The sequence below is a fragment of the Ambystoma mexicanum genome, chromosome 7q, assembly GCF_040938575.1.
Source record: "Ambystoma mexicanum isolate Mex_15411 chromosome 7q, UKY_AmexF1_1, whole genome shotgun sequence".
NCBI lineage: Eukaryota > Metazoa > Chordata > Amphibia > Caudata > Ambystomatidae > Ambystoma > Ambystoma mexicanum.
The window spans coordinates 498,009,622-498,036,956 of NC_090941.1; the positions used below are offsets into that span (position 1 = coordinate 498,009,622).

The 27,335-nt window shown below is 45.8% G+C and overlaps 1 protein-coding gene across 5 annotated transcripts in view; it reads right to left on the minus strand.

The window, feature by feature from the left end:
- FNDC3A (fibronectin type III domain containing 3A) overlaps positions 1–27,335 on the minus strand; it is a 3,436,199-nt gene that overhangs the window by 1,260,733 nt on the left and 2,148,131 nt on the right. For all 5 annotated transcript variants that reach the window (XM_069639023.1, XM_069639022.1, XM_069639027.1 and 2 more), the window contains one exon: positions 9,925–10,063. In XM_069639023.1, the coding sequence (XP_069495124.1) occupies positions 9,925–10,063 (139 nt within the window). The remainder of the gene's footprint in view (positions 1–9,924; positions 10,064–27,335) is intronic.

Consider the following 27,335-nt stretch of genomic DNA (forward strand, 5'->3'; position numbering starts at 1 on the left):
GGCCGGGAGGGTAATAGGAGGAGTTTGAAATAGCAATGTGAAAAACCTTTTGAGTGAATGCCAGGAGTTCTCGGACCTCATATAAGCCTCATATAAAACTTCAGAAAATCAATAACATTTTAGATTTAAAAAATAAAAGTTAGGAGCCAAAGGTTTAGGGTTGGCGAAACTCAAAGATGTGGGCTTATGAGGCAATTTCTTGCTTGAAGACCATACCGTCAATTCATCCTTTTCTGCCAGTTTGTTCAGCCAGTTGGTGGTCCAGTAAAAAGTCAATTCCAGTCTTTCAGGTTTTAAGAACCACGCCAGCACTACTTCTCATCTTGGCTGAATGGTGGTTAATTTGTTGATTTTTACAAGATGTTGCCTACCTGGATTAGCTGTGTGCTTTAGTCACGGCCTGATGGGACACTAGACCAATCTTCGAAGTTCACGAGTTCTAGTACTAAACTTCAAAGGGATTGTGTCCTCCGAAGTATTCCTTATCTTTGATGTTATCCATTCCAGCTTGCTGGCCTCGGAATTTTTTTTCAGTAGGGGGTGCTGCGCGTGGACGTCCCTCGAGTCGGTGTCCCTCGACAGCCTCCGTATCTGGTTATCATGCCATGTTCCTTCTGGAGAGGAGTGCCTGCTACCTTTTTTTAAATACAGAGTATCAGCTTCAGATCCTGAATATCTGAGCAAGCATCCAACTCCAGAGAGTTTAGTTGCACAAGCAGCGACTTCATCTAACAGTAGTCGGCATACCCTACTATTCCCTACTATTCCCATGGACAGGGATGATAAAAGATTTGATGCCATGTCAAAAAAAGTCTTTTCGGCATGTAGCATGGCGCTTAAGTCTATCAACACCACTTGCACGTTAGCAAGATTCAGCCACACACTTTGGGAGTGTGCTTCATCTGCGGCTGACTGTCTCCCAGAAGGGGAAGAAAGGGAAGAATTCTTAAACATCATCAGGGATGGAAAGGATGCAATGTGCGAGTCCCTCCAAACAGGCATTGATTCTGCTGACAACATCAGCAGGGCCAAGGCGGCAAGTACCACAATCCGCAGATTTGCGTGGTTGCATGAGTCTGATTTTGCTCCAGATGTGCAAGCCAGACTTCTGAACATGCCCTTTGACGGCACTTCTTTATTTGGAAAGAAGGCTGATGACAGCCTGGAGAGATTACAAACATCCAAGGCAGCAGCGAAATCCCTTGGGGCTGCAATTCGGCAGACTCCAAATCGCCCACCAGGAGCTTCCTGGAGGGGTAGATCCTTTCGCTTTTATTCCGCATTCGGAAAAGGCAGAGGACAGCCAGCTCAAAGGGGCCAGAAACGATTCACCCGTGGTGGACGGGTCAAAGGTACAAAAGCCACAGCAGCAAGTGCCACTTTACCCTCTGCATCTGCGTCAGCCACTTCTAAACCCCTCTGAGGTCTCCCCTCACAAGACACCAATAGGGGGCAGGTTAACTCAACATCTGGCAGAAGGGCAGGCTATTATGTCAGATGCTTGGGCATTGGCGACAGTTGCCCAAGGTTACTGCCTGCCCTTCCTACACACTCCTTAGAATCATCCACCAGGGAACAGCTCTTTGAAGCTTCCAGACCCGCTCCTTATGCAGGAGATTTTAGACCTGATAGAGAAGGGTGCCATAGAACCGGTACCCCTAGCAGAGAGGAACAAGAGTTGGTATTCCCCCTACTTCCTAGTACCAAAGAAGGACAGAGGACTGAGACCCATCTTGGACTTGCGAGAATTTCACAATTTCCTCAAGAAAGACAAGTTCAAGATGGTAACCCTTTCTCAGATTCTTCAGGCCCTCCAGATTCATGACTGGTTGGTATCTCTAGACCTTCAGGATACTTAATTCCATGTGCCAATCCATCTCAAACACAGGAAATACCTGAGGTTCGCAATTGGCAACTCTCACTATCAATTTCGAGTTCTGCCATTTGGGCTGACCTCCGCCCGAGGGTCTTTACCAAGCTAATGTCGGTAGTGGCTGCAAGTCTAAGGAGGGAAGGGATCCACGTCTATCCCTACCTGGACGATTCGTTAATCAGAGTAGTATTTCAGGAACAAGCTCAGATCCAGCTAGATTATGTCTGCCACTTCCTTCACAAGCTGGGCTTCTCCTTCATCTTAAAGAAATCACAGATGATACCATCACAGAGACTCCAGTCCATTGGGGCAGTCCTGGACACTTCCCTGGGATGGTCACCAAGTTTCAAAATGCCCAACGTCTACCAGCCTTCGACTTTTTGAGGTTGCTAGGCCTCATGGCATCTTGCATCTTCCTAGTGTCAGAGGCTCGCCTGATAATGGGATCCCTCCAGTGGGCACTAAGAACCCAATGGTCGCAATTCTCAGGAAGAATGTCAGATCTCCTACAAGTCCCGAACAGAGTCGCTCGAGACCTTCAGTGGTGGGCCTGTTGGGAGAACATCCTCAAAGGAGAACAGTTTTGGCAACCATGGCCGGAGATAACGGTAGTCACGGATGACTCACTCACGGGGGTGGGAAGCCCATGCCAACGACTTGACCATCAGCGGTCATTGGTCTCCATCGGAGTCCAGACTACACATCAACCTGTTGGAGCTGAGAGCAATCAGACTAGCGCTGAAAGCTTTTCTGCCAACAGTACAGGGGAAGAATGTCCTGATAATGACGGACAACACAGTGGCCATGCACTAGCTCAACAAAAGAGGAGGCGTAGGGTCACTGCCACGGTGCAGAGAGGCAATGCAGCTCTGATTTTGGGCTATTCAACAAGGAATCTCTCTATCGGCAGTTCACCTTGCCGGAGAGAATAACTTGGCGGCGAACAATCTGAGCAGGCACAGCACAGTCTCCCACGAGTGGGAGCTAGCTCAGGAAGTCATTCAAGAGATCTTCACCCTTTGGGGAACCTGTCATGTGGATCTGTTCGCCATCAGCATCAACAGGAAGTGCGATCAGTTTTGCTCAAGGGAATTTCCCCCCAGAGGAGCTCTAGGAGAAGCGTTAGTAGTGGACTGGGAGTTTCCACTTCTGTACGCGTTTCCTCCAGTCCCTGTCATTCCTCAAATGATCAGGAGGTTGAGAAGATTCCGGAAAGCCATGATCCTAATTTCTCTGGATTGGGCCAGGAGAACGTGGTACCTGGTACCCGGACCTTCTGGACATGTCCATCTGCCCTCCAATTCGTCTTCCGCAAAGAGAGGATCTTCTCTCGCAGAAGGGAGGTCAGGTTCTCCATCCAGACATCAGATCCCTCAAACTTTACGCTTGGTTTCTGAAAGGTTGAGATACAAGGATTGGGATCTCCCGGATGACGTCATGGAGGTGTTGCTTTCAGCCAGAAGGCCAGCAACAAAGACATTATACCGCTGCCGTTGGAACAAATTTTGCAGCTGGTGTAGAGAAAAGAATATTGAACCCTTTTAATGCAATACACCAATGGTGTTAACTTTCTTGCTTTACTTAGCAAATTTAGGTCTTCAAATTGGTACGATCAAGGGCAACCTCACAGCGCTGTTAATCTTTAAGCGTACTGCTGAGGAGCCTTCATATTTCAAATTATCCTTGGTAATCCAATTTCTGAAAGGGTTAACTAATGTTTATCCCCCAAAGTCTTTTCAAGTTCCATTGTGGGACCTAAATCTAGTCTTAACATTTCTGATGGGTACTCCTTTTGAACCACTCCATTCCTGTTCATTAAGATTTCTCACTCTTAAAACAGTCTTTCTAGTGGCTCTAACATCTGCCAGAAGAGTGAGCGAATTTCAAGCTCTATCTTGCAAACCTCCTCATACAAACTTTCATAAAGACAAGGTTGTTTTACAAGTGAAGCCCAATTTTCTCCCAAAGGTGGTCTCTGAATTCCACATTACTCAGAAAATAACTTTATCTTCGTTCTATCCTCCTCCCCATGCAGGGAAAGAGGAAGAAAGATTACACAGGCTGGATCCAAGGCGTGCCTTGAGTTTTTATATTAGCAGACTTGCTAGGATAAAGCAAGCAGACCAATTGTTTGTAGGATATGCAGGGCACAAATTAGGATTGCCAATCACGAAACAGACCGGTGGATCATTTTAACCATTCTAGAATGCTACAAATTGGCAGGAAAAGAACCCCCTCAACATCTTAGGGCTCATTCAACCAGGGGTATCACAGCCTCTTCGGCTCTCCAAAGAGGTGATCCAATTAAAGACATATGTGCGGCTGTCACATGGTCGTCCGCACATACCTTTACCAAATTTTACAGCCTGGATTCCTCCTCTAGCCAGGAGACAATATTTGGGAAAGCTGTGTTGTATTCTGTACATTCTTAAAGGGAAGTATTTCATTTTTACTCCCACCTCCACTACTGCTAAGGGAGTCTATCAAAGATAAGGAATACATCGGACTACACAATCCCTTCGAAGAACAAGTTACTTTCGTACCTGGTAACGTTCTTTCGATGGGATGTTCCTCCGACATATTCCTTATCTCCCCTCCCATCCATCCCGCAGTAAAACTTCCCTTGTAGTTGCAGCTTACGCTCCTTCAAGGTTACTAACCAATTCATGCAAAGCAAATTTAAACTTCAAAACGGAACTGAGCAACGGACGATGTGCGAGTCTATTTATATGCACAATGACGTCGGCGCCGATACGGAGGCTGTCGAGGGACGTCAATGCGCAGCCCCCTCTACTGAAAAAAATGTCCAAGGCCAGCAAGCTGGAATGGGTAACTTTAAAGATAAGGAATATGTTGGAGGAATATCCCATCGAAAGAACGTTACCAGGTAAGATAGTAACTTGTTCTTCTCAGCAGTAGGTATGACAAGGTTCAGATTGTTAAGTGCCATTGGCAGACTCTGCCACAGTCTCCGCCAGTAGTGGCATGGTAAAGGCTATAGGAGCCGTGCCAGTACAGTGCCCATGGTCGTGGGCACTGCTGCTTCTTCCTGACCTCCCTTGCTCTTTCCACTCTCCTCTTTTCTACAACTTTCTTGTACTTCCGCCTTGTCATTTCACACCAATCTGGTCCTATACATCTCCTCACATGCCTTCCAGCCAGATTGCATCCTCCTATTCCCTTCGTATTGCCTCCTTCCGATGGGCTGCTTTCCTTTACAGCTTTACCACCATTTTGCTTTTCCACTGCCTTATCCTTCAATATTTCTTCTTCAACCTCCTACCAAAGTATTCTCTCTGTTCTATCCTTTTCCTTACTGGAACCTCCCATAATATTATTATGCCTCATCTCCCACAATCCTCATCCTTCTGCTGCACTCTTGCCAGAGCTTCCCAACCTCCTCATTCAGCTTTCTATCCCTGTTCCCTCCTCGTACATATAAAGTTCAACCTCCTCCATTCCTTCTCTTCTTCTTCTCGGCCCTTAGCAGCTCTAAATCACCACATCCTCACCTCCCCATATCCATCTACCAACATCTTCCTCCAGTGTAACCTGCTCTGCCATTTTGTATGCTTGCAGGTTTGTCTGAAAGACTGGCGACACCATACCATGTTCAGACGTATCGTCCCCTATGCTGAGTGTGGTGGTTGTGAATCTCGATTAGAATGTATTTTGTCAGCTATTCCTCATTTGTTCATGCAGATGTGGGCGGAACCGCAAAACTACTCTTGAAAAGTCCAGTCCACCATCTTGTTTGTTGGCCGAGCATAGCTATTGCCACACACAAACTCCATGGTTCCTGTCAGTTGCCTATCCGTCTCTGTTAGTGCCTGTGAGCATCCAGCCTCAAGACTTTCAGGCACGGGTACACGCAGTAACAAAGGTATGCCGCTGCTTGAGGATTCCTTAGCAGAAACCGAAATGTCATTCATTTGCAATCGGCACAAGCCTGTGCTTGTTGTCTCACAAGCGAGTCTGGGTTTCACAACCTCTTGGTCCCAGTTCTTTGCACTTGACGATGTTTTGATGACAAATTCTCAGGTAAAGTTGCTGACACTCATTTGGGTTCCACGGGACACTTAACCCATAGCCAGAGGAACATTTTTTCTAACATCTACTGTTTCCACCGGCATAATTCTCATACCCATTAGGAAAAGTGACACCTGTATGGGTTTGGCATTTTACCATTATTGTCCATGGTGGAGACTGTAATGTTGTGGGCTTCACATGTTTAACTGGAGGTCTTTTATCTCAGAGTATAAGCATGGGGCTTGCCTTCACCAGGAATATGCCTCTCTACCCCAGTTTGCCTTCCCTCTCTCTCTTTCCATTTTCGGAACCTCCGAGACTCTCGTTCCTATGCTGGTTGATCCCAGAGGCGTAGCCAGGATTGCCACACTTATACATAAAATACACAAGAAAATATATGTCGGTTCACAACAACAATAATTGCATTTTTAATGTATTCACAGTCTCTCTTTATAACCGGGGTGAGCTCCCCTTGCCCAGGGTTCAAGTTGGATTCAGTGACACTGCTCAATAAAAGAAACAAGGAAATCCGGGTTCAAACAAACAAAGTTCAAACACAGTTCTTTGCACCTTCAAATTGTCAAAAGAACTTCCAACGATCCAAAGTTCAACAAAGGAGAGAGTCCCCTTCTTCCTTGAATATATATTTTCAGTTCATCAAATGGCATCACTGACTTTTTTGGTCAGGATGATTTGCCACAACTTTTAAGATTCAAAGAAACACAGCTTCTTGATATTGGCTTTTCTCAGCTCTCTTTTCAACACCATAAATCGCAGCTTGTATCTTTGTCAGGATGACTTAACAGTACTTCCACTACCACCTGGTTTACTAGCAATGCCAGGCCTACTTCAATTAGGATTCACCATGCAGGTTTACTCACCTTCCACAATCAACAGAACTTCTGAAGTTCTAGATCTACTGACAACCAAAAGTTCACAACAGCTTCAGCAGTTTGCAGTTTTATGACTTCAACAACTTTTCAGAAAAGACAAGATTCACATTAGTGCTCCTCAACACCTTCAAGGTACCACATCTTCTGAACCTTCACCTTCCAGAAGGGAAGCCTCCTCTTTGCCACTCTTCCTGCAACATCAATCACCAAGTACTTTTGACTTTGGCAATGTGAGTTTTCATATCAGCTTTACATTTATAGAACCATCACATATCAACAAGCTTCATCTCTGAAAACATTTAATTCACCCCTTTTCTTCCCATTGGCTATATTCATTTAATTGTATGCCTTGTTGAGAGTCTCTTCTGGATATGGCCAGGTTTGTATAACTCTTGGCTTTGGGCAATGCTTGTATGTTCACTGAAACAAACAATCTTAAAGTCGGGTCACTTGGTTTAAATGCTACAATGGTTTCTGCTGCCAGACAATGGATTCTTAGGTTAGCTTTCACTTCAGAATCCCTTTTAGACATATGCGATTAGTATTTGAGCTGTTTTCTATAGTTCTGTATCCAAATAATATTATCTCAGCAGTTTTGCTCATATGCCAGTGTTACTTTTGTTGCCTTCATTGTTCGACAATCAAACAGTGGTATTTAAAGCACTTTTGCTTGCACGCCAGTTCCACCTTGCTACTGTCACCTGTTTTTAATAAGCGAAAGGGATTACAGCGCTCTGCGACACTCACTGGCTTCTTGTGTTGCCTTTGATCCCTTTGCGTGCCGCCCGACTTTCACTGATCTGACTTTTCTTTAATGGACACACTTCCTCGATGAAGTTGCTTTCGTTCCTGCCACTTAAGCACGGAGATTTGCTTGCTCCTGAGACGCGTTGGTGCATACCAGCCGACAGCAACGGTCTTCTGCACACTTCCTGCTGCGCAGTCGCTGCAATTCGGTTTACATTGGGGAAAGCCTTCCTTCTTCGAGCTTCCCGCTGCGCAACCTCTGCACTTCAGACTTAGGGGGAAAAGGATTCACTCAGGACCGGCAGCTGGAATCTGCCCTGCAGTGGTCCCAGTGCCCTCTCTTTCCTCCAACTTCTGCTTGGACCACCAACAACATGCCTGCTGCTGCTTTCTCCTTCTCCTGCTGCTACTACTACTACTACTACTACTACTACTACTACTACTACTACTACTACTACTACTACTACTACTAATGACCTGCACCTGAGAGGGACTTTTAAGCCTCTCTGCCTCCCTCAGGTGTTGGTAATTTGCATCAACAAGCTGACCACTCCTGCAACATTGCTCTTGAGCCCTCTTCCTCATTCCAGGGAATTATAGGACTTGGAGTCCCCAACAACAAAATCGGGGTTTATAGTCAGCTTTCTATTTTTGAACTCAAGTTCATTTACTCCAAGTGTAATTAGGGAAACATCATACATCATAAGAATTTACTTGGAAGGCGAAGGCAGTTCATTTAAGCCATTATTTACAGATTTCCTTGCACCTCTGGGAGTTAGAATGATTTCTAACTTTAAAAATCTCAGACAAGATTTCATTTCGTAAGATGTTTAGTGATTTTGCCGTAGCTTTATCCACTTTAATATGTTTAATTTGTGAATCAAATCATAACGACAATAAGCCGTTACATGCCCTGGTATTTGTAAAATGTTCTTCCCATTGGGAGACAAATGCTGCATCTCATCCCATGAAATGATCCTTGTTTCCTCCCAGGTGATCCTCCTGCAGAGCACCACCCCCAAGGTCAGGATCAGGAAGGCTCTGCCTTTTCCTGGCAACCTGGCAGGAGACTTTAGGCAGGGGTTTAGTGAGGGATCCGCAGGATTCATCCCAAAATGCACACACACTGCTGCTAAGTGTGTATTTACAGATTTTGGGTGGATTACAGATTACTGTGTTATTGGTTATTTGGATGGAAACTGGCATATGAATACTGTGGTTCAGAAATATTTGCAGTCTTCCTAATGAGCAATATCAATTTGGGGGAGAAAAGGCTGAGGGGTGATGTTTAATTGGTTCTCATCCAAGGCTGTGTTGCATCAACTGGCTATTTTGCAACTTATGGTTGCTACATTCTGGAGATGCATGGCACACATGACTGAACTGGATAGTGGAATACTGCAGATTTGCTCCAGTTCCATATTCATGTTTGGAACATAGGCCCATTGCAACACTAGAGGAAAAGAGAAAGTGATTTACTCCTTCTGCCATAAATGTAGGGGTTGTTGAAGCTCCAGCAAACCCCATCTCAAAGCGAGGTATGTCTTGGTGTAAGCACTCTGTGCACAGACAGCGCAATTTGTGCATACACTGAGCCTACAAATAAATGTATTTCCCTGTGAGGCATTGTTGTGAGTCATTCACACTTGCATAGGCATAAACTAAATAACAAAAAAGCTAATAAATTGGACAATTTATTTTTAAATGTACCAGCTTTCCAAGAAAGTGCTCTGGTACTGCCAAAAGGCTGCACAACTGCTATACAAAATTGTTAAAGAAAATGTAAATCCTATTTGTGGAAGTTCTACAAGGCAGATAACGTGGAAATGTGAAATTTCTTTCAGTGGGCCCATTTTTTCTCTGCATTGAACTTAAAAATAATTTCCCAAACGTCAACTAAAGGTATGGTGAAAATGTCCCTGAGTAAAACCTGCCCACGATCCCTCCTTTTCATGGCACGTTTCCTTCCCTACCATATACCCCTATGTTGCTCTCCCAGGATACACAAACACTGATAGAGTATATTTAAAGATCATCACGGCCCACTTTGAACACCAAATTCACGTTTCTCCATTCAAAGTTGCCACAAATATGTCATAGAGAAAATCCTATTCTTTGTTCTAAAGACATTTAATGTAAGTTTGCATGCACCAGTCTGGATGACGTACCCTTTATGCATTCCAAGTCAATAGTAGCTTTAAGATCAAATGAATGGCTTACACAACTGATTGTTGAGAGATGGAGACAGTAACAAACTATACTGCAATTCACTGTATTTAGTAGAAACTCACCAGTATTGAAAGTTTCTGGAACATTAAAATCACATTTCAAACAGGACAGACTAACAGTGATTGTAATCATTGTGTAAACAGATAGCCTTACCCCAAATAACTTTAAAATTGAGTGCATTTACTTTTCCTTTAACAGAAAGCTTTGAAGGAGCTCCTGGTTTGTCTGGGCATGTATTATACTCCACAGCATCACTTGGATTACTTTTGCCTTCTGTGTTATAAGCAACAACCTGTAGGGACAACATCAGATGATAATTATGATCTGTATAACTCCTTCAATGTGAAAAAGTATATTTAGTGGTGTATTAGCCAAACAATCAGAAAAAGCAGTTCTTCATAGGTAGACTATAGTATGCTGAGATAGGAAAATTATATTTAGTGGTGTATTTGCCAAACAATCAGAAAAAGCAGTTCTTCACAGGTAGACTATAGTATGCTGAGATAGGAAATCAGTTTGATAAAAACTAAAACACATTAGCAAACAACCCACCCATAGCACATCTTCAAAATCAGCACACTCACTGATAAAACTGTTGCTGTACAGTTGTGTGATAAAATGCAAAGAGGACCCTCCTACAGGACTGCCAGTAAGGTCCCCTACAAAGCTGCAGCACAGAAATAGACCATATCCAATTCACAGACTGTACATTCCACATCCTGGATTAAGGAACTCCTGCCTATTGGTCCTGCTTGACTTCTCTGCCAGATTTGAGTTAAACACAGCTGTGAAGAAGAGAAAGGCATGGCAGTGCACCATTGGAGAAGGGTGTAGACTGCTGTTCTAGCATTTGCCCTAAAGAAATCCTAAACTGATCACGATACAACACTGCAAACCAAGCAGCAGAGGCAGTTTCTTGAACTGGAGCATAAAAGGACGATGATGGTGCTCAGATAACTGCATTCAGTTTGCTCTTCGCTAAGAAAACAGAAGAATGAGGTGATGTTCAGAACCTGTGAGCGTGAAGGCTCCAAAATGGATGCTAAACCCCTAACATTTTCTGGCAAACAGTGAAGAGAGTGGCTCACTTCCAGAATCAGGGCATTGTTGGAGCACTGTAGTTGTGCATAACTGCGGATGCAGTGACACCTGCTGTGTCTTAGGACAAAGAAAATCGAGATCAGCAGCAGAGACAGCTACTAGGGTTCGGGGGCGGCAATGAGAGAAAACGGAGATTAGGAAGGAAGGAATGTGGAAGTGTCGGGGGAGGGGTCAAGGGTTGTTAGGACTTTCGGCAGAAGCCTCAGGTAATCCAGTCTTGAAGTTTACTTGCAATTCTGTTTGCCACTGGCCCTCATACCCCACAAAGTGACAGGTGCTACATCAGATCAAGATCAGCAACAAGGCAGAGAATAGGTGCCTGGTGGGCAAAGGGCCTGAACGGTGGGAGATCTTGGGAGCAGTGACTATTGCCCAGAGCCTACCCCATCCCACACCCCACCCACGCTGGACTTCTAAATAGGGAAAAGTGGACAGAGGGACTCACAGTTGTCACCATAAAGGTAGACAAAGAATGAGTGGGGGGGCGGAGCGAGAGCCAGAGAGAGAGAGATGCAGCTGGAGTGGAGTGATGGGTCAAGGAGCCATTAGTGGATCAAGGAGCTGCAGATTGAAAGACAAGAGCCAAGGCGATTTGGGGTTGGGGGACTCTTCCAGACCCTGGTGCAGTGGAGTGGCTGAACAGTTTGCTTGCGATTTGTGGATTGGTGAGCTCTGACCTGCTGCTGCAGAGACTGTGGAAGTGTTAACTCCTCTGACTCAGTGGTTAAGGCCCCAGTCCACACTGGTGGGAAAGGCTGGACAGACCCAAAGTGCTAGGGGCCTTGGATGTAGGACTGACCCCTTTGGAGGGGACTGTAAAATAAAATCTGGCGCTGCAGGGAAATAGACCACAAGCAATAGTATGAAGTTTACAGACATGGGATGATAGGATGAGGTGGTTGTCAGATCCCCAAGGTGACATTCAAGAAGTGGAGCTAGACCCCAAAGACCTTATTTTATGAATTTTAAAAAGCATTTTGGCTTGGACACACACCAAGTCAACATAATAATCTCAAGTGGCAAAATAAAATCGGACATTCAACTGATGAGACAAGACGCTCGAAACCTAACCGACAGGATGGTCACCGCAGAGGCCTCCCTGCAGGACACTGCGGAGACCACACTGGAACTTAAAGCGAAAGTCAAAGAGCTGGAATCTACAGTAGCTCGACTGGAAACACGCTCAGAGGATGCGGAAGGCCGAGCCCGCCGCAATAATGTCCGAATACTAGGGATACCGGAAGACTCAGAGGGCCCCGACCCCACCGAATACATTGAATCGCTGTTCCTGCAGGAAATCGGGGCAGGCAAACTCACCCAGGGGTTTTCCGTGGAGCGAGCGCACCGATCCCTTCAAAAGCGGCCACCCCCCGGTTCACATCCGAGACCAATAATAGCAAAAATCCTAAACTTCAGGGATCGGGAGACCATATTGAGGTTCTCGAGGGAAGGCGGAGAGATCAGAAGAGGCGGGGCGTCGATAGTCATGTATCCCGATTATACCCCTTTGGTACAACGAGCAAGAAACTCTTTCATACCAGTAAAGGCCACCCTAAGAAAACTCAACCTTAAATACATGCTGCTATATCCAGCGAGACTCAAGGTGCTCCACAACGGGAAGGCAATCTTTCTGGAAACCCCGGCGGCAAATCTATGGCTTGAACACAACAACCTGGCTGAAGATGTGGAAGGAACGACGAGAAGCAATAAACAGCAGGGCAAGGACATTGACCACACGAGAAGCTGAATGACACATTAACTATGGTTACAATCTCGGAATGCACCACATCGCCACACTAGGAAGGCGACGCAAACAGGCAGGAGCTTGAAGGCCCACGTGCAACACTACCAATGACCCACCCCAACCGAAACGGTGCAGGTAAAATACCTACACACCACCCGAGCCGGAAGACCTGGAGAGGACTGGAAGGCCCGGGAGCCCCCGAGTGTCGTGAGTTTGTATCGACTGCTGGGGGCAGTTTTCTGTTGTTCTTGTTCGTTGATCCATTCCACGGGATGGAAGTTGTTCAAGTTGGTAAATCTCTGAATGTAATACCACAACTGGCGGGACGGGGGGCTGACCCGAGGGCCGAGATGGGCTGGACCTTGCAAAACAGTGCCGAATTGGCAGCACTGGACGTTGCCATCCGCACTTCCGTTGGAAGGAGGGGTTCCCTAAGCTCTTTACGAAACCGAGATGGCTAGGCACATTAGACTATTGACTTGGAACATAAGGGGCCTGGGTACCTACCTCCGCAGGAACAGGATCAAATCTTACCTATACAGAAAGAGAGTGGACATAGCTCTCCTGCAAGAGACTCACTGCATCGTTGAAGCCGACGAGAGACTCAGAGAACACTGGGGGGGACAAGGCTACGGAGCCCCCTACTCCAGATTCGCGAGGGGTGTGTTCATCTGGTTCAACCCCCAGGTACCGTTTCTCCTACGTAAGATGGTGAAGGACCCTGAAGGTAGATATTTGATCATATGGGGAACGTTAGAACAAAGAGAAATATGCATAGTAAACTCATACTTCCCCAACAACAATATCCCAGCCCATTTAAGGGTACTCAGCACCCAGATGTCACAATATCGGGACAGTTTCTTCTTATGGGGAGGTGACTTCAACTGTGTCCACAATCCTGATCTAGACAGGTCTTATCCACCGGTAAGCGGCTTTCCCGGAGCCACCTCATCCCTGAATGTCATGATCGATGAACTAGATCTGATTGATGCTTGGCGGGACCTTCACCCGGGCGAAAGGACATACTCTTATTACTCTTCCCCACACAAACTTCACACGAGGTTGGACTACTTTTTCATAAGCAGAGAACACATGCCTCAGATAGGTAGTACGCAATACTTGGGGAGGACCATCTCTGACCACTCCCCACTCCTGTTAGACTGGCAACACAACAGTCTTAGACCGCCCATCCCTATGTGGAGAATGTCTGCCGAGGCCCTGAAAGATCCGACCTTCAGGGAAGAGCTCCAAGAATCCATAGAGAATTATGTGGCAGCAAACACAGGCAGTGTAAACCACATAAGTACGCTATGGGATGCTCTAAAGGTGGTGATACGGGGAGAGGCAATTGCAAAAGCAGGGGGCATTAGGGAGGAATTGGATCAGAAAGAGTTGGAAGTCCAGCGCCTAGAGTCCACCCCTACTTACACACTGGGGAGGGAGGAGGAACTAAGTTCTCTCAGAAAGGATTGCTCTAAAGCATGGGACAGACTGGCTAAGTTCGATTTTAGCGTTAGAACTAACAGAGCACATGCAGAAGCTGACAGGCCGGGTCGGCTACTAGCATGGCTCTGTAAAAAAGAACACCCTACGCATGCAACTACAGCATGAACAAGGCACAGAACATAGAACCCAACAGAGCATAAATGACACTTTTCAGCGCTTTTACGCACAACTATATTCCCACACACACAAGGTCCCTCAAGATCAGATACTAGACACCCTGGAAGAAATCGGCCTGCCCAAATTGTCGCCAACACAGTCAGAAGCCCTAGATTCCGACATCACACCGGAAGACATTACAGAGGCCATCAGGTCCCTCGCTACTTGTACGGCCCCAGGGTGTGACGGGCTCCCTCCAGAATTCTACAAGGCATATGAACCCTCCCTGACGCCCTTACTACACCAGGTCTTCTCAGAGACATTTGAAACTGGTTCCTACCTAACAGTATGAGGGAAACCTTAGTGGTCCCGATCCTCAAACCCAATAAACCCTCCGATAAATGCGACTCCTATCGCCCGCTTGCCATGCTTAACTATGATGTTAAGATATTGACGAAGATACTGGCAAAGCGACTATCTAGAGTGATAGGTGACATAGTGCATGAAGACCAGAATGGTTTTGTACCTGGGCGTAACACGTCCCTAAACTTACGCAGGCTTCAGCACATTATAGCTGAGACCAATACAAGCGAAAAACATCTTGCATTATTATCCCTGGATACAGTTAAAGCATTCGATTCCATTTATTGGGAGTGGCTGGTGGCGGTTTTGGAGGGTTTTGGAGTTGGCCAACGATTTATCAGATGGGTATCTATCCTGTACAATGAACCTAGGGCCAGGCTGAAATCTGGGAAGTATGTGTCAGACGCATGGGACATCAGCAGGGGCACCAGGCAGGGCTGCCCACTTTCCCCCATGCTCTACATCCTGGGTCTAGAACCCATTGCAATCTTCCTCAGGCAGCAATTTTTTGATGCAGGAATTCGGCTGAGCGGGACAGATCACATTGTCTCACTATATGCGGACGATGTACTGATATACGTTAACAACCCACATCTCAACGTCCCAACAATATTGGAGGTCCTTGATAACAATTTAGCAAAACGAAATCCTGCATGTTCCCATTAGCAGCCCTGAAACATAAAACCACAGAAGAGCTCCCCTCAGTGGGCATAAAGTGGGAGACTGAATCTTTCCGTTACCTTGGGATTCAGATAATGCACACCCCAGAACAAATGCACATACATAACACGAAAGCTGCGATACCCAAACTGCGCAAGTCCATATGTTTCTGGTCTAAGCTTCCACTATCCATGCTGGGCAGGGCCTCAATAACCAAGATGATCATTCTACCCAGATTCCTGTACGGGTTCCAGAATGTGCACTTTTACATCACCAAACCCTTTTTCCAGCTTTTGGACACAATAATTAAGAAGTTCCTATGGGGGAAAGGCAGACATCGGGTGGCACTATCTACCCTAGTATTACCACACAGACAAGGAGGGATCCAATTACCGAGCCTTGAGAAGTACTACCTTGCAGCCCAGTTAAGTCACGTAACCAAATGGTTAGCGGACGGGACTACTTCAGAGACCCCCTGCTACAGGCCATGATCTTCCCAATCCGCCTGAAAGAACTGATTTGGGCCCCTCAAACTTTGCTACACGATCAGCCTTTTTTGGCAACCCTGGGTAGGAAAATATGGCGTCGTACTGAGACGACACTACACTGGAAGCAACCATACTTCCAAGAAGTACCAATACTCTCTGGACTCGACAAATCTGTCACCACCCTCCACACCATTAGGCTCTGGGAGGACAAAGGTATACACACTTGGGGTGATCTGTACACCAAAGGCATATTCAGAGACTTCACTGTGTTGCAAGAGGCAGAGGGCATTCACGCTGGCCAATTCCTGTGGTACCAAAAGATTTGCAAGATAGCACGCACAAAATGGGACACCTGGCCAGAGGAGCCTGAGGCAACCCCCTTTTTGACACTACTATACAGCCTGAGTGAGGGGGGAAAGGCAATATCTCAAATCTACAGTCTTCTCGCTGACATCCCCAATCCCCGCAGTGATACACTAAAGACCCGCTGGGAGTCAGAAATGGGACAAGAGCTGTCCGATGTGGAATGGAGAAGAGCGCTGTCCTTTCCGAAAGAGGTCTCTAGAAACCAGAGATTTCGGCTCATCCAATTAAATGTACTTTATCGCACATACTTAACCCCGAACAGGATTGCAAAGTTCAATAAAACCGCCCAGACACAGTGCACCTGGTGTGGGATAGAGGGAGCTGACCTAATCCACATGCTATGGAACTGCACCAAAGCACGTAGCCTCTGGTCAATGGTGAAAAGAACCTGTGAAGAGGCGGAAGTCACTAGGTATAAATGGACCCCAGCCGAATGCCTCCTAGGCTGCTACCCCAGATTGGCCAAACTCAAATATACGGTTAAGCTGATGGACTTGCTATGCATAACAGCCAAGAGGACCATAGCCATGGCATGGAAACGGCCGGCAGGGCCGAACCACAGAGCATGGCGCAAAGAATTTTAAAGATGGGCGACTGCCGAAACAAGAGCTTGGGAGGACAGCGTGGCTAGATCCACGGACGAGTCGAGTATGGCCCTGGCTGCATGGAAAGACACCATGTCCAGACTGTTTCATTCCTCCGATAATAAGCCCCCCTGAACAATCCACCGGCCCTATCACATGACCTAAATGGTCGACCAAGACACTCGAAATCAGACCCCTCCAACATTGACATTCTCGGAAGCCCATATCCACGACCGTGGCCCCCCCGGCCACTCCCCCCAGCTTGCGACCCCATCGGTCATCACTTGCCCCCAGACCGGAGATAGTTAATGTTTGATGTTTTTGTTATGTAAATGTTATTGTTTATTTGAAAAGACAGAATTTTAGTGACCAAGTCGGTCTAACTGAATGTTGTTTGAAATTATAAATGCCAATAAACACATTTTAAAATAAATAATCTCAAGTGGCAAAGCAATTCAAAACGAAAACATTCGCCCAACAGAAGAGCAATCTAAACACATCTGAGTGAGATAGGTCTTGAGACTGAATGATCAACAGAAAGAAGCAGCGACAGAGGCCTTGTCCATGGACATCCGTAAAAAACAATTAAGGTGACCAGGGAGTCACGAGAAGCAAAAATTGGATCTGTAGGTGTGGATGTAGTGCTGCTCAACATTAAGTCACCTTGCAAGTCAATAAAGCTAAGGACCACTTTTCACTAAGGAAGACACTCTGACAGAACTTAAATTCCAGGTGTGTACTCTGCAGCAGCAGAGATGCAAGTGTGAATCAAGAGCAGAAGATGCCGAAGGAAGATTGAGTAGATATAACATCTTGGTGGTCGGCCTATTGAAAGGATTTGAGGATGCCAACACCTAGGTGTTTCCTGAAGGGGGTGTGGTAAGTCAGACATGGGAGACTGACAACTGGACATGGTTTAAAGCATTTCACATTATTAAAGTAAAAATAAAATGCCTCACCTAGACCTACTGTTACGAAGAAGGTTCCCTATTCTAAAAAATAACAAAATGGTGCTGGTCAGGATGTCTTACAAAAATAAACTTCATCCTCCATCCAAACCTACGCTATTGTGCTAACTGCCCCTACCGTTAATAAAGGAAAACAAAATTTAGCCTTAAAAAGTGTTCCTAGTCCCATTTCTTGGCTTGTACTGGTTGGTGCTCGAGCCCATCCCCAAAACTGCCCCTCTATCTGTCAGGCTTTTTGCCTGATCGTTCAGTTCAATAAAAAGTCCAAATCTCATATGGATTTCTCATCAGAGTTTCAGCCCGTGGCCAACACACAGAGTTCAAAATCAGAGTTCCTTGGCTTCTATGGAAAAGAGACTCCTGACCCCATCTAACATAGCATTGATCAAAACAAGTAGTTCTTTCTTTAAGTCTGCAATTTGACTTTGCAGGTTCTTCAGCCCATATTCACCCCTTCTTGGGTTATTGCTTACTCCTGATCTCCAGTGTCCCTTCACAAATTGTTGACTTCCAGTTCACTCCCTCTGGGTGTCTCTCTTTCACTCTCTCTCTCTCTCTCTCTCTCTCTCTCTCTCTCTCTCTTGGATATTCGGTAACCCTGTGTGCACTACAGTATTCAGCTTCAACCGCTCGCAGTGCTTTTCTCCCTTTGGAATTGTGTAGCTTCTTGTGGGTTTTGGGCTCAATTTCACCTCCTCTGAGTGTTTCTTTTTCTCTCTTGTATTCAGTAACCCCCTCGAGAGTTATTAGATTCACTTCTTTTATTTGGCAACCTCTCCTGGGCTATTGGATGCAAATTCACCCCCTCTGAGTGTTCCTCTTTCTCTCTTTTATTCGGTAACCCTTTGTGGGTTAGTAGATTCAGCTTCATTCCCTCAGAGTGCTTTTTTCTCCCTTTGGAATTTGGTAAACCCCTGGTGCTCTACTAGATTCAGCTTCACCCTCTGATATGATATGATAGGTTATTTTTAACACGCTTAATACCCAGAGGTTTCTAAATGCAGACCCGGGGATAGAACCAGTGTTACTCTGTGTCGTCTTGCTTCCAAGGCGAGCACGTTGCCCCGAGCTATCCTCCAGTGTCATCCTATTGTTCATGGGTCTGTAGTACCCTCACTGGGATATTTTGGTTGCTTTCTTTGGCTTTACCGCATCTATGTTCTCTTTTGGAACTCTCTGGAGTTCACCCACACTCCTCCCTTTTCCCGGCGTCAACCGGGTACCTGTGTCTCCACATAGTTCTTTGTCGGGGAAGGTAGTGACTCGAATTGAGTTGGCTCTGCGCTTCTCAGGCTGTTCGTTTCTTATGGTTCCCTCTCCGGTCGTGCGTTGTGCATGAAATGTGTCTGGACACTGCATCGGCTGTGGTGCAGTCCTGTCTTGAATCTAATGATATCACTCCTTTCTGGCACTGCCCTCCCCCATGTGGCCACAGGACGGCAGCCACTAACTGATCCTGAACCTGGGGGTAGCTATATGAGGTAGGATCACCGCCTTCGGGAGGGAGCAAGGGTACCAGCGGACAAGACATGGTATCACATTTCCCCCTTGCAAGACAAACCTCCCACTTGGAAAACTCTAATGGTCTATTGTGATTCCTCTCCTGCTCCCTCAATGGTGAGTGTTGAATCCCTCTCATTTCAAACTGCAAACAAACTCTCAAACAATTACTTACCATCAAAACCTATGAAGAACACTTCTCCAATGATTCTGTGCAAACAAGAGGAGTGGGGGAATGCAGAGCAAAGGAAGCCACAAGCAAAGGCACCGCTCTAGTTGCTGGGAGCGCACACCTGTGCCCGGGACATTTAAAATAGGACCACCAGAAATAATGGTAGACTGCTGTTGGGAGTGGGCTGCTCCTCTCTGTGCGATCGACGGGCTAGAAAGCAGACGGTGAAGCCAACCGCCGCAGGTGCTGAGAAGAAGGAAGCTGCGTGAGGAAGACTACATGTGGCGGGAATGCCAGAAGCCAGAGCTGGGCTCCTGGACATTTTCCTGTGAAAGGAAGCAGTGAGACAGTTACCGGGGACCCGTGCGAAGCAGAGAAGCCCAGCGTGAACCACTGGAAGCAGGGACGCAGAAAGAAGATGGTCACGAGGAAGAAAACACCCGACGACTGTTTTCAGCAGCCTGCGAGAAGGACAAGCAATGCTACATAGAACCAGTGAGTCCACCCTGGGATGAAGGGACCACCGGGGCATATTGGCGAGCATGCCACATGCGAGTAATTGAACAATACAGAAAGGAGAGAGACATTTATTAAACCCGAAAGAGAGAAAGTGAAAGTATATTTGCTAAAGAAAGGAATCTTTGAAGTTTGCCAATATAAGCCAGATACACATACAAGAAACAGTAATAAATCAGTATATGACAGACAAAGTGAACTAGCCAAAAGGGTTAATGTGGTTAATTACCAAGAGCGGTGGTGAATTACCAAGAGCGGAAGTGTGAGCAAAACACTAACAAGGCAATATGCCATGGACAGAATGAATTAGCCAAAAGGGCAAATGTGGTGAATTATCAAGAGTGGACATCCAAACAAAGGCATACGAAGGAGAGTATATCAGGCAACTACAAGTGTGTGAATACAAAAAACCCTGGCAGGAGAGTATAATTACTCACCATAGCGACTAACATACTCCTAGGCCATAATCCCCTTTCCATATTGCAGGGGCGTCCCTTGCTTGGGAAGGGAATGGAACCCTTTTTCACATAAAAAAGCCTTTCCGCTTTAAATGGAGACACGTCCACCCTCTGGCTCCTCACCTAAGTCCCCCATTTACGCGTCCTGCGGATTAAGCTACTGACTAACTGCCTATTTTAGAGGGAGAATGGATGATCGTATGGAGGAAAGGGGACTATGGACTAGGAGAACGTTAGTCACTATGGCGAGTAACTTGCAATTACTCCTGCGTCTCATCCCCTTTCTTCCATACTGCATGGGTGATTACAACTGATGAGGACAGAAGACTATAGCCTTACGCAAATAGATTCTTTAGCACTGCTTGTCCAAATTTGAGTCATGGAAGACATAGTGAAAGAGTTAGCCGCTGCCTTACAGAACCTAAAATCTGATGTTGTAGCTTCTAGGCAGGAAAATGCGTTGTTTTTTCAGAAAATGACTACATTAAAAGACAAGATGGAATCTTGCTCCTCTAAGTCCCCAGCTGTAGGGATCCCTTGGGATATTAGGGGAGGAGTGATGGCAGGGCCTTCCAGTCCACAAGGAACAGGCCCGATGCTCGCCCCATATTGACTCCAGCTACATCACCAGCCCCTGACCTGAGTCCTAACGTTCCCTCTCCCCCGTACCCACTAAATATGGTGGAGATCCAGGTGAATGCAAAGCCTTTTAAACACAATGTAGAATACACTTTCTAAATTGGCCAAACTTTATGCCTCTGACCAAGCTACAGTTGCATTCATATTACTGAACCTAGATAAAACCGCTTTAGCCTGAGTTACCCCATATGTGGACAGTAATGACAGAACCCTGCAGGATTACGTGGCCTTTTTGCATGCTTTTTCGGATAAGTTTGATAGACAGTGTGGAACCCAAACAGTACGCAACGACCTTGTGGAGATAAGACAAGGCAATAAAGATCTCTTGTCTTATATTGATACATTTTGAAACCTTGTGGCACTCACCTTGTGGACAGAGGATCTGCATTGTGCTCACTTATACAGGAGACTCAAAGACAACCTCAAAGACGCCATGAGCCAGATTGTGACCGCCCCAGACACTTTTTCAGTAAACATTTCCTTAGCGGTAAGCATAGATCAACGTATTGGGGAAAAGAGAGAATGTCCTATGACAGTATGAGATACAACCCCCGACCCAATATAGAATCCAAACCCGATTTAATAACAGACCCAGAACCCATGCAATTAGGTAGCATCAGAGGTTCCATTACACCAGAAGAAAGAAAAATGAGGCGAAAATGAAACTTATGTTACTATTGTGGGGATAACAGACACACTGTTTATCAATGTAGAATAAAGCCGATGGGGAAGACGTGAAGCGATTCTGTTCGTTAGAAAGAAGGAGTAGTCTAACTAGCCTTCATTCTATCATACTTCCCTCTAGAGGAACAATGGGACCAGCCCCTTCCCCACATTTGTTTATCACAGTTGATTTGAGTACCCACAACATTTCCTGGAAAAGAATTACGACCCTAGTAGACAGCGGTGCCACAGGAAATGTTATTGACCTAACATTTGCACAACATCAAAATAGCCTTTTCCCCAAACCCGTTCCGGAACCCATGGTTTCAGTGGATGGATCCAATTTAGTATTCGGACCCATCCTCCATGGAACCATCAGTCTCACCATGCCATATAATCAGACCCATCAAGAAAACATATGTGTTGATGCCATAGATGCCATAGCAGCCCCGAGCTATCAAATCATGTTAGGCATTCCATGGTTGGAATATCATAATCCTTTTATCAATTGCAGGACCCGTGAGGTTGAACTGAATTCTCCCTTCTGTCAAGAACGTTGTGCCCAAAATCGGGTGGATCATGTCCTTGACCTTGTTCCCAGATCTTATAACCCAGATCCTTCTCACATCAAAACCATTCTATTAACCTAAATCCCTACTGAATTAACTAGGTTTCCACACTGTATTTTATCCAGTAGAAGCAGGCCAGCTTCTGCCCCATAGACCATATGACTACCGGATAGAACTGGTTCCAGGAGCAAGTATTTCTTATGGAAGGACCTATGCAATAGCCGGAGAAAATAAAATCAGATTCTCAAGTTATACATAGATGAAAATCTTAAAAAGGGGTTCAAATGACATTCCATCTCCTCCGCAGGAGCCCCTATCTTCTTTATCCCCAAGAAAAAAGATACCAAACTCAGGCCCTGTGTAGACTTTAGGCAGTTAAATTACATTATGGTAAAGAATAGGTGTCCCCTACCTCTAATACAGGTTTTGTTGGATCAAGCCAAGAACAGTAGTGTATATACCAAACTAGATCTCAAGCGTCCCTTGTTCGGATACTTCCAGGGGACGAGTGGAAGATGACCTTCCAGACCTGATTCAGTCATTACGAGTAACTTGTAATGCTGTTAGGGCTATGTAATTCTCTGGCCGCATTAAAACACTTTTTGAATTACATATTCAAAGACAACCTAGATGTATATGAAGTCATCTATCTGAACGATATATTCATCTATTCCCAGAAATTTAGAGAACATGTACGACATGTCAGAGACGTCCTGAAAAGGTTAATAGACCACCAATTGTATGCTAAGATCTCTAAGTGTCTCTTTTCTTCAGGAGAAGATTTCCTATCTTGGATATATCCTCTCTGCTCAGGGAGTAGAGATGGATCCTGCTACAATTGATGTCATACTCACGTGGCCTGTTCCCCGGGGAGTGAAAGACTTACAAAGATTTTGGGTTTTGCTAATTTTTATAGGCAATTCATCCCAGAATATTCTCAGGTATTAATCCCATTAACACCACCTCCTTAAGAAAAACACTGCATTTCATTGGGATCAAGGCACCCAAAATGCCTTTATAGAACTTCAGGGAAGGTTCACCTGAGCTCCAATCCCATATCTTCCTGATCCTCATTTGCCATTTATAATGGAGGCTGATGCTTCCAATTTTGCTGTAGTAGCTCTACTCTTACAGAAAAACCCTGATACCAGTCAGATGCATTCTACAGCTTACCACTCGAGAACTCTTTCCCAAGCCGAACAGTAGTACAATATTTTTACGAAGGAACGCCTTCCTATTAAAAATGCCTTCATCACTTGCAGACACTTGCATGAAGGGGCTCGGCATCCTATCACCATTCTCACCGACCATAGAACCTTCGAGTTCTTAAATATGGCCACAATGATAAATCGGAGAGAGAAACGCTGGATCCATTTTCTTTCACGTTTTGATCTTGTTATCCCATATAAACCAGGAAAAGCCTGCACAAAATCTGGTGCTCTGTTCAGACCTTATGCCATAGAAAAAGAAAAAAACACGTGTATCCCTTTTGTTACAAGGGGCAAGTTATTGATGCTCACTACAGGTCCTTTCCACTATGGGAAGAAGAGCTGAAAGGTGCTTATTCGCTTGACGTAGGAAACGAATTCTTGGCCGCTAACACTTATCATCAAAGGCAGGGACTATATTTCAGGGGGACACAATTATGGCTGCCCACAAAAGAATATCACCTAACTGCCCTCTGATGGCGTTATGATCTACCTTGTGCAGGGAATTTTGGAGTCGCCAAAACCCTTAAGAATCTAGAAAGATATGTGTGGTGGGAAACCATGAGAAGAGATGTAAAATATTATTTGCAGGGATGCAGTGTGCCCATTCTAAATCTCCTAGAACATTTCCAGTGGGTCTTCCGATGCCTTTGCCACTTCTTGACTACCCATGGCATAGGCGTTCAATGGATTTTATAAAGGACGTCCCATGAACAGAAGGATGCACGATCATATGGAGAGTCTCTAAATTAGGCGACGTCATAGCCTTACCACAAGCTCCTTCAGCTTCTTAACTCGCAAAGGATTTGATCAGGTACATATATAAACATCACAGACTCACTCGCAACATAATTACTGATCATGGGACGCAATTCATTTCCGCTTTCTGGAAAGCCATAGTCAAAGCACTGAATGTATCCCTACGGTTTACTTCAGCCTATCATCCCCAAGGGTACGGCAGACCGGACGACTCAATCAGACCTAGGGCAACAATTACGATGTTACACTACAGAACACGAAGGGAACTGGGTGTCTTTCTTACCATTGGCTGACGTCCTGTATAACTATGCTTTACACCTATCACTATAAGATCCACCTTTTCATGTATCGTATGGACTACACCCTGTCTCTCTTCCTTTAGTCGCCACGTAGTCCATATCTATCCCAGCCGCTCAAGACATGGTCATGCTGTAACCAGTTGGTCACAAAAACGCACTGGAACATTTAACACATGCTCAAAACAAGGTGAAGAAATATGCAGATAAGAAAAGAATGCCAATCCCTAACTATGATAAAGACAATACAATATGGTTTAGTTGTCCAACAAACATATTCACAAACCTGCTTGTCCACATAAACTAAAGCCCTGTTATATCAGGCCCGTCCCGATCAAGAAAGTCATTAACCCAGTGGTCATGGAGTTGTCACTTCCAAGATTCACCCGATCTTTCACGTATCAGTAAGAGTGTTGGTTTGATAGGGCATTGCTGAATGGGGGGGTGGTAGAAGGAGAATTAGGGGTGTTTTGGTGGGAGGGGGACATTGAGGGTAGTGAGAGAGGAGGGAAGGGGGGGCTCTTGGTTTGGAGGAGAGTGTGGAAGGCACCTGACAGACAGGGTCCGATTTGTGGTCCGGAACTCAATAACTGGTAGAGACCGGGCGCTACAGGGGCATGGGGTTGAGGGAAGGACGATGGGGTGTTGTGTTGGGGGCCTTTACAGGGGTCTGGTGTGGGTGAACTGTTGGTGCAATTGGGAGAGGCTGGAGTCGGTATCGGCTGGAGTGTGTCAGGGTGCTGGCAGTTGGAGATGGGGGTGGGGAAGCAATGGTGGACCGAAACAGGGGGGAAAGGGTGGATTAACTCACCGACTAAACGATTTTTGGTGGCTAGAGAGTTTCGGAGGGCGGGGATAGATGTCCTCTTCCTCCCAGAGACACAGTTTTCCTGAGGAGAGGAAAGGACGGTTCCCTGTGGTCTTCTTGGAAAGGTGTACTGAGGATAGGGAGTCATTACAAAAGGGGGGTGGGCATCTTGTTTCATAAGCGATTGCGAATGGAGGAGACAATGGTGTGGAGCAGCGTGGATGGGAGGACTTTGGTGGTTTTGGGACTTCTTAAGGGGGTGAGTTTCACTTTCGCCGTGATTTACGCCCCTACTCAGGGACAGCTGAACTTCCTTAAGTTAATGTTGGCAAAGGTGTGGAGTGAAGGGGTTTGGGCATTTAATTGGGGGGGGCCTCAATATGTGGGCAGATGTAAAGATGGACAGACGAACAGTGGGGCGATCGGGAGCAGTAGGTCCCGTGGTGGGAGGGGAGGTCTACAGGCCTGTCTGGACTTACATGGCTTAGAGGATATGTGGCGCTCCTTCCACCCTCAACAGAGGGGCTTCACCTTTTACTCCTCTCATTTAACTTCTAACCGTACTGACTACCTTTGTACTTCACAGGAGCGGTGGGAGGTCGCCTTGGGCTCTGAGATTCATCTGATTAGTTGGTAAGATCATGACATGGTCTCCCTGGATTTGGTGTGGTTGGGGTTGTGTCCTCGTACTTTATTATGGAGGTGTAATGAGTCTCTATACAAAGATCCAGTGTTCAGGGATGAACTGGAGGGGGCAATTAAAGAGCATTTCCTTTTGAAGAATACGGGAGAGGTGGAACAGGGCATGGTGTGGGATGGCCATGACGGCAACACTATCAAGGTGGCAAAAGAGGTAAAAACATTAGGGTTTTACCTTGATTCCCACCTTTCCCTAACCAAACAGGTGAGCGCAATGGCATCCAGCACCGCATATACCTGCAAGCTGATTAGAGCCGCAAAACCATACCTATCCACTGCCAATTGCCTAACCCTTGCTCGAGCATTAGTGCTGTCGAAATTGGACTATTGCAACGCACTATACTTAGGGGCCAATAAACATACGTTGCAAAAGATTCAAACACTACAGAACAATGCTCTTAGAGCTGCCTTAGGAATTCCAAGAAGGGAGCATATCTCAGAGGCTAGAAGACAATCCAACTGGCTCCCCACAGCGGACAAAATCAAACTCAAGACAGCTTCTCTAACTTTCAAAAGTATCAACCATCTAGCACCCAAATACCTAGCTGCTAAATTCAACAGAAAAATTTCCACTAGACCCACCAGAGAAGTATACTCCAACCAGTTAGTGATACCCCCATTTAAACTAAGTACGGCCGGAGGAAACAGCTTCCCGGTCAAAGCTGCCCAGCTTTGGAACTCCCTCCCGCCCGGCCTGAGATCTACCCAATCCTACGCTCTCTTCAGATCTAACTGTATCAACTGGATCAAAGAAAATGACTGATAGTCCCGCCCTACACTAACATAACTACTGTCCTACAGACGTACTATGCACATAATTATATACTCTCTATCTTCCTACTGCATATTTCCTGTACATATTATGTTATATGTTTATTTTATGCACAATGTATATTCTCCCTACTGTCCTGCATTATGTAATTTCTACGATGTATAACCACCACTTGTAAGCATGCGTAACCTGTAAAGTTTAAAGTATCCTTGAACAACGCGCCCGGTTACCCTCGGGTTTGGTGCGCGCTATAAATAATAAACAAACAAACAAATGTGGCAGAGGTGACTTGGAGGGAGTTATTGATAGAGAGGGTGCCGGAAAAAGAGGGAGAGGACTTTGCTGAGAGGAATTGAGGTTGGTGGAGCAGGGAAAGATAGTCCAGAAGCTTCAGGAGATGACGACTGAGGGGATTGTGGAGAGTTTTGCTTCCTTTTATGAGGGGTTATACAAGGGTGTGGGACAATCAGAGATGGAGGGGATCGAGACGTATCTGAGGTAGGTGTCATTACCAATATTGACATCAGAGGCAGCTAGGGAGATGGATGCCCCTATTGCTGGGGAAGATATTTCACAGGCGATTCAGTATCTGCAGCTGGGAAGGCCCCTGGGGGAAGGTGGATTTACTC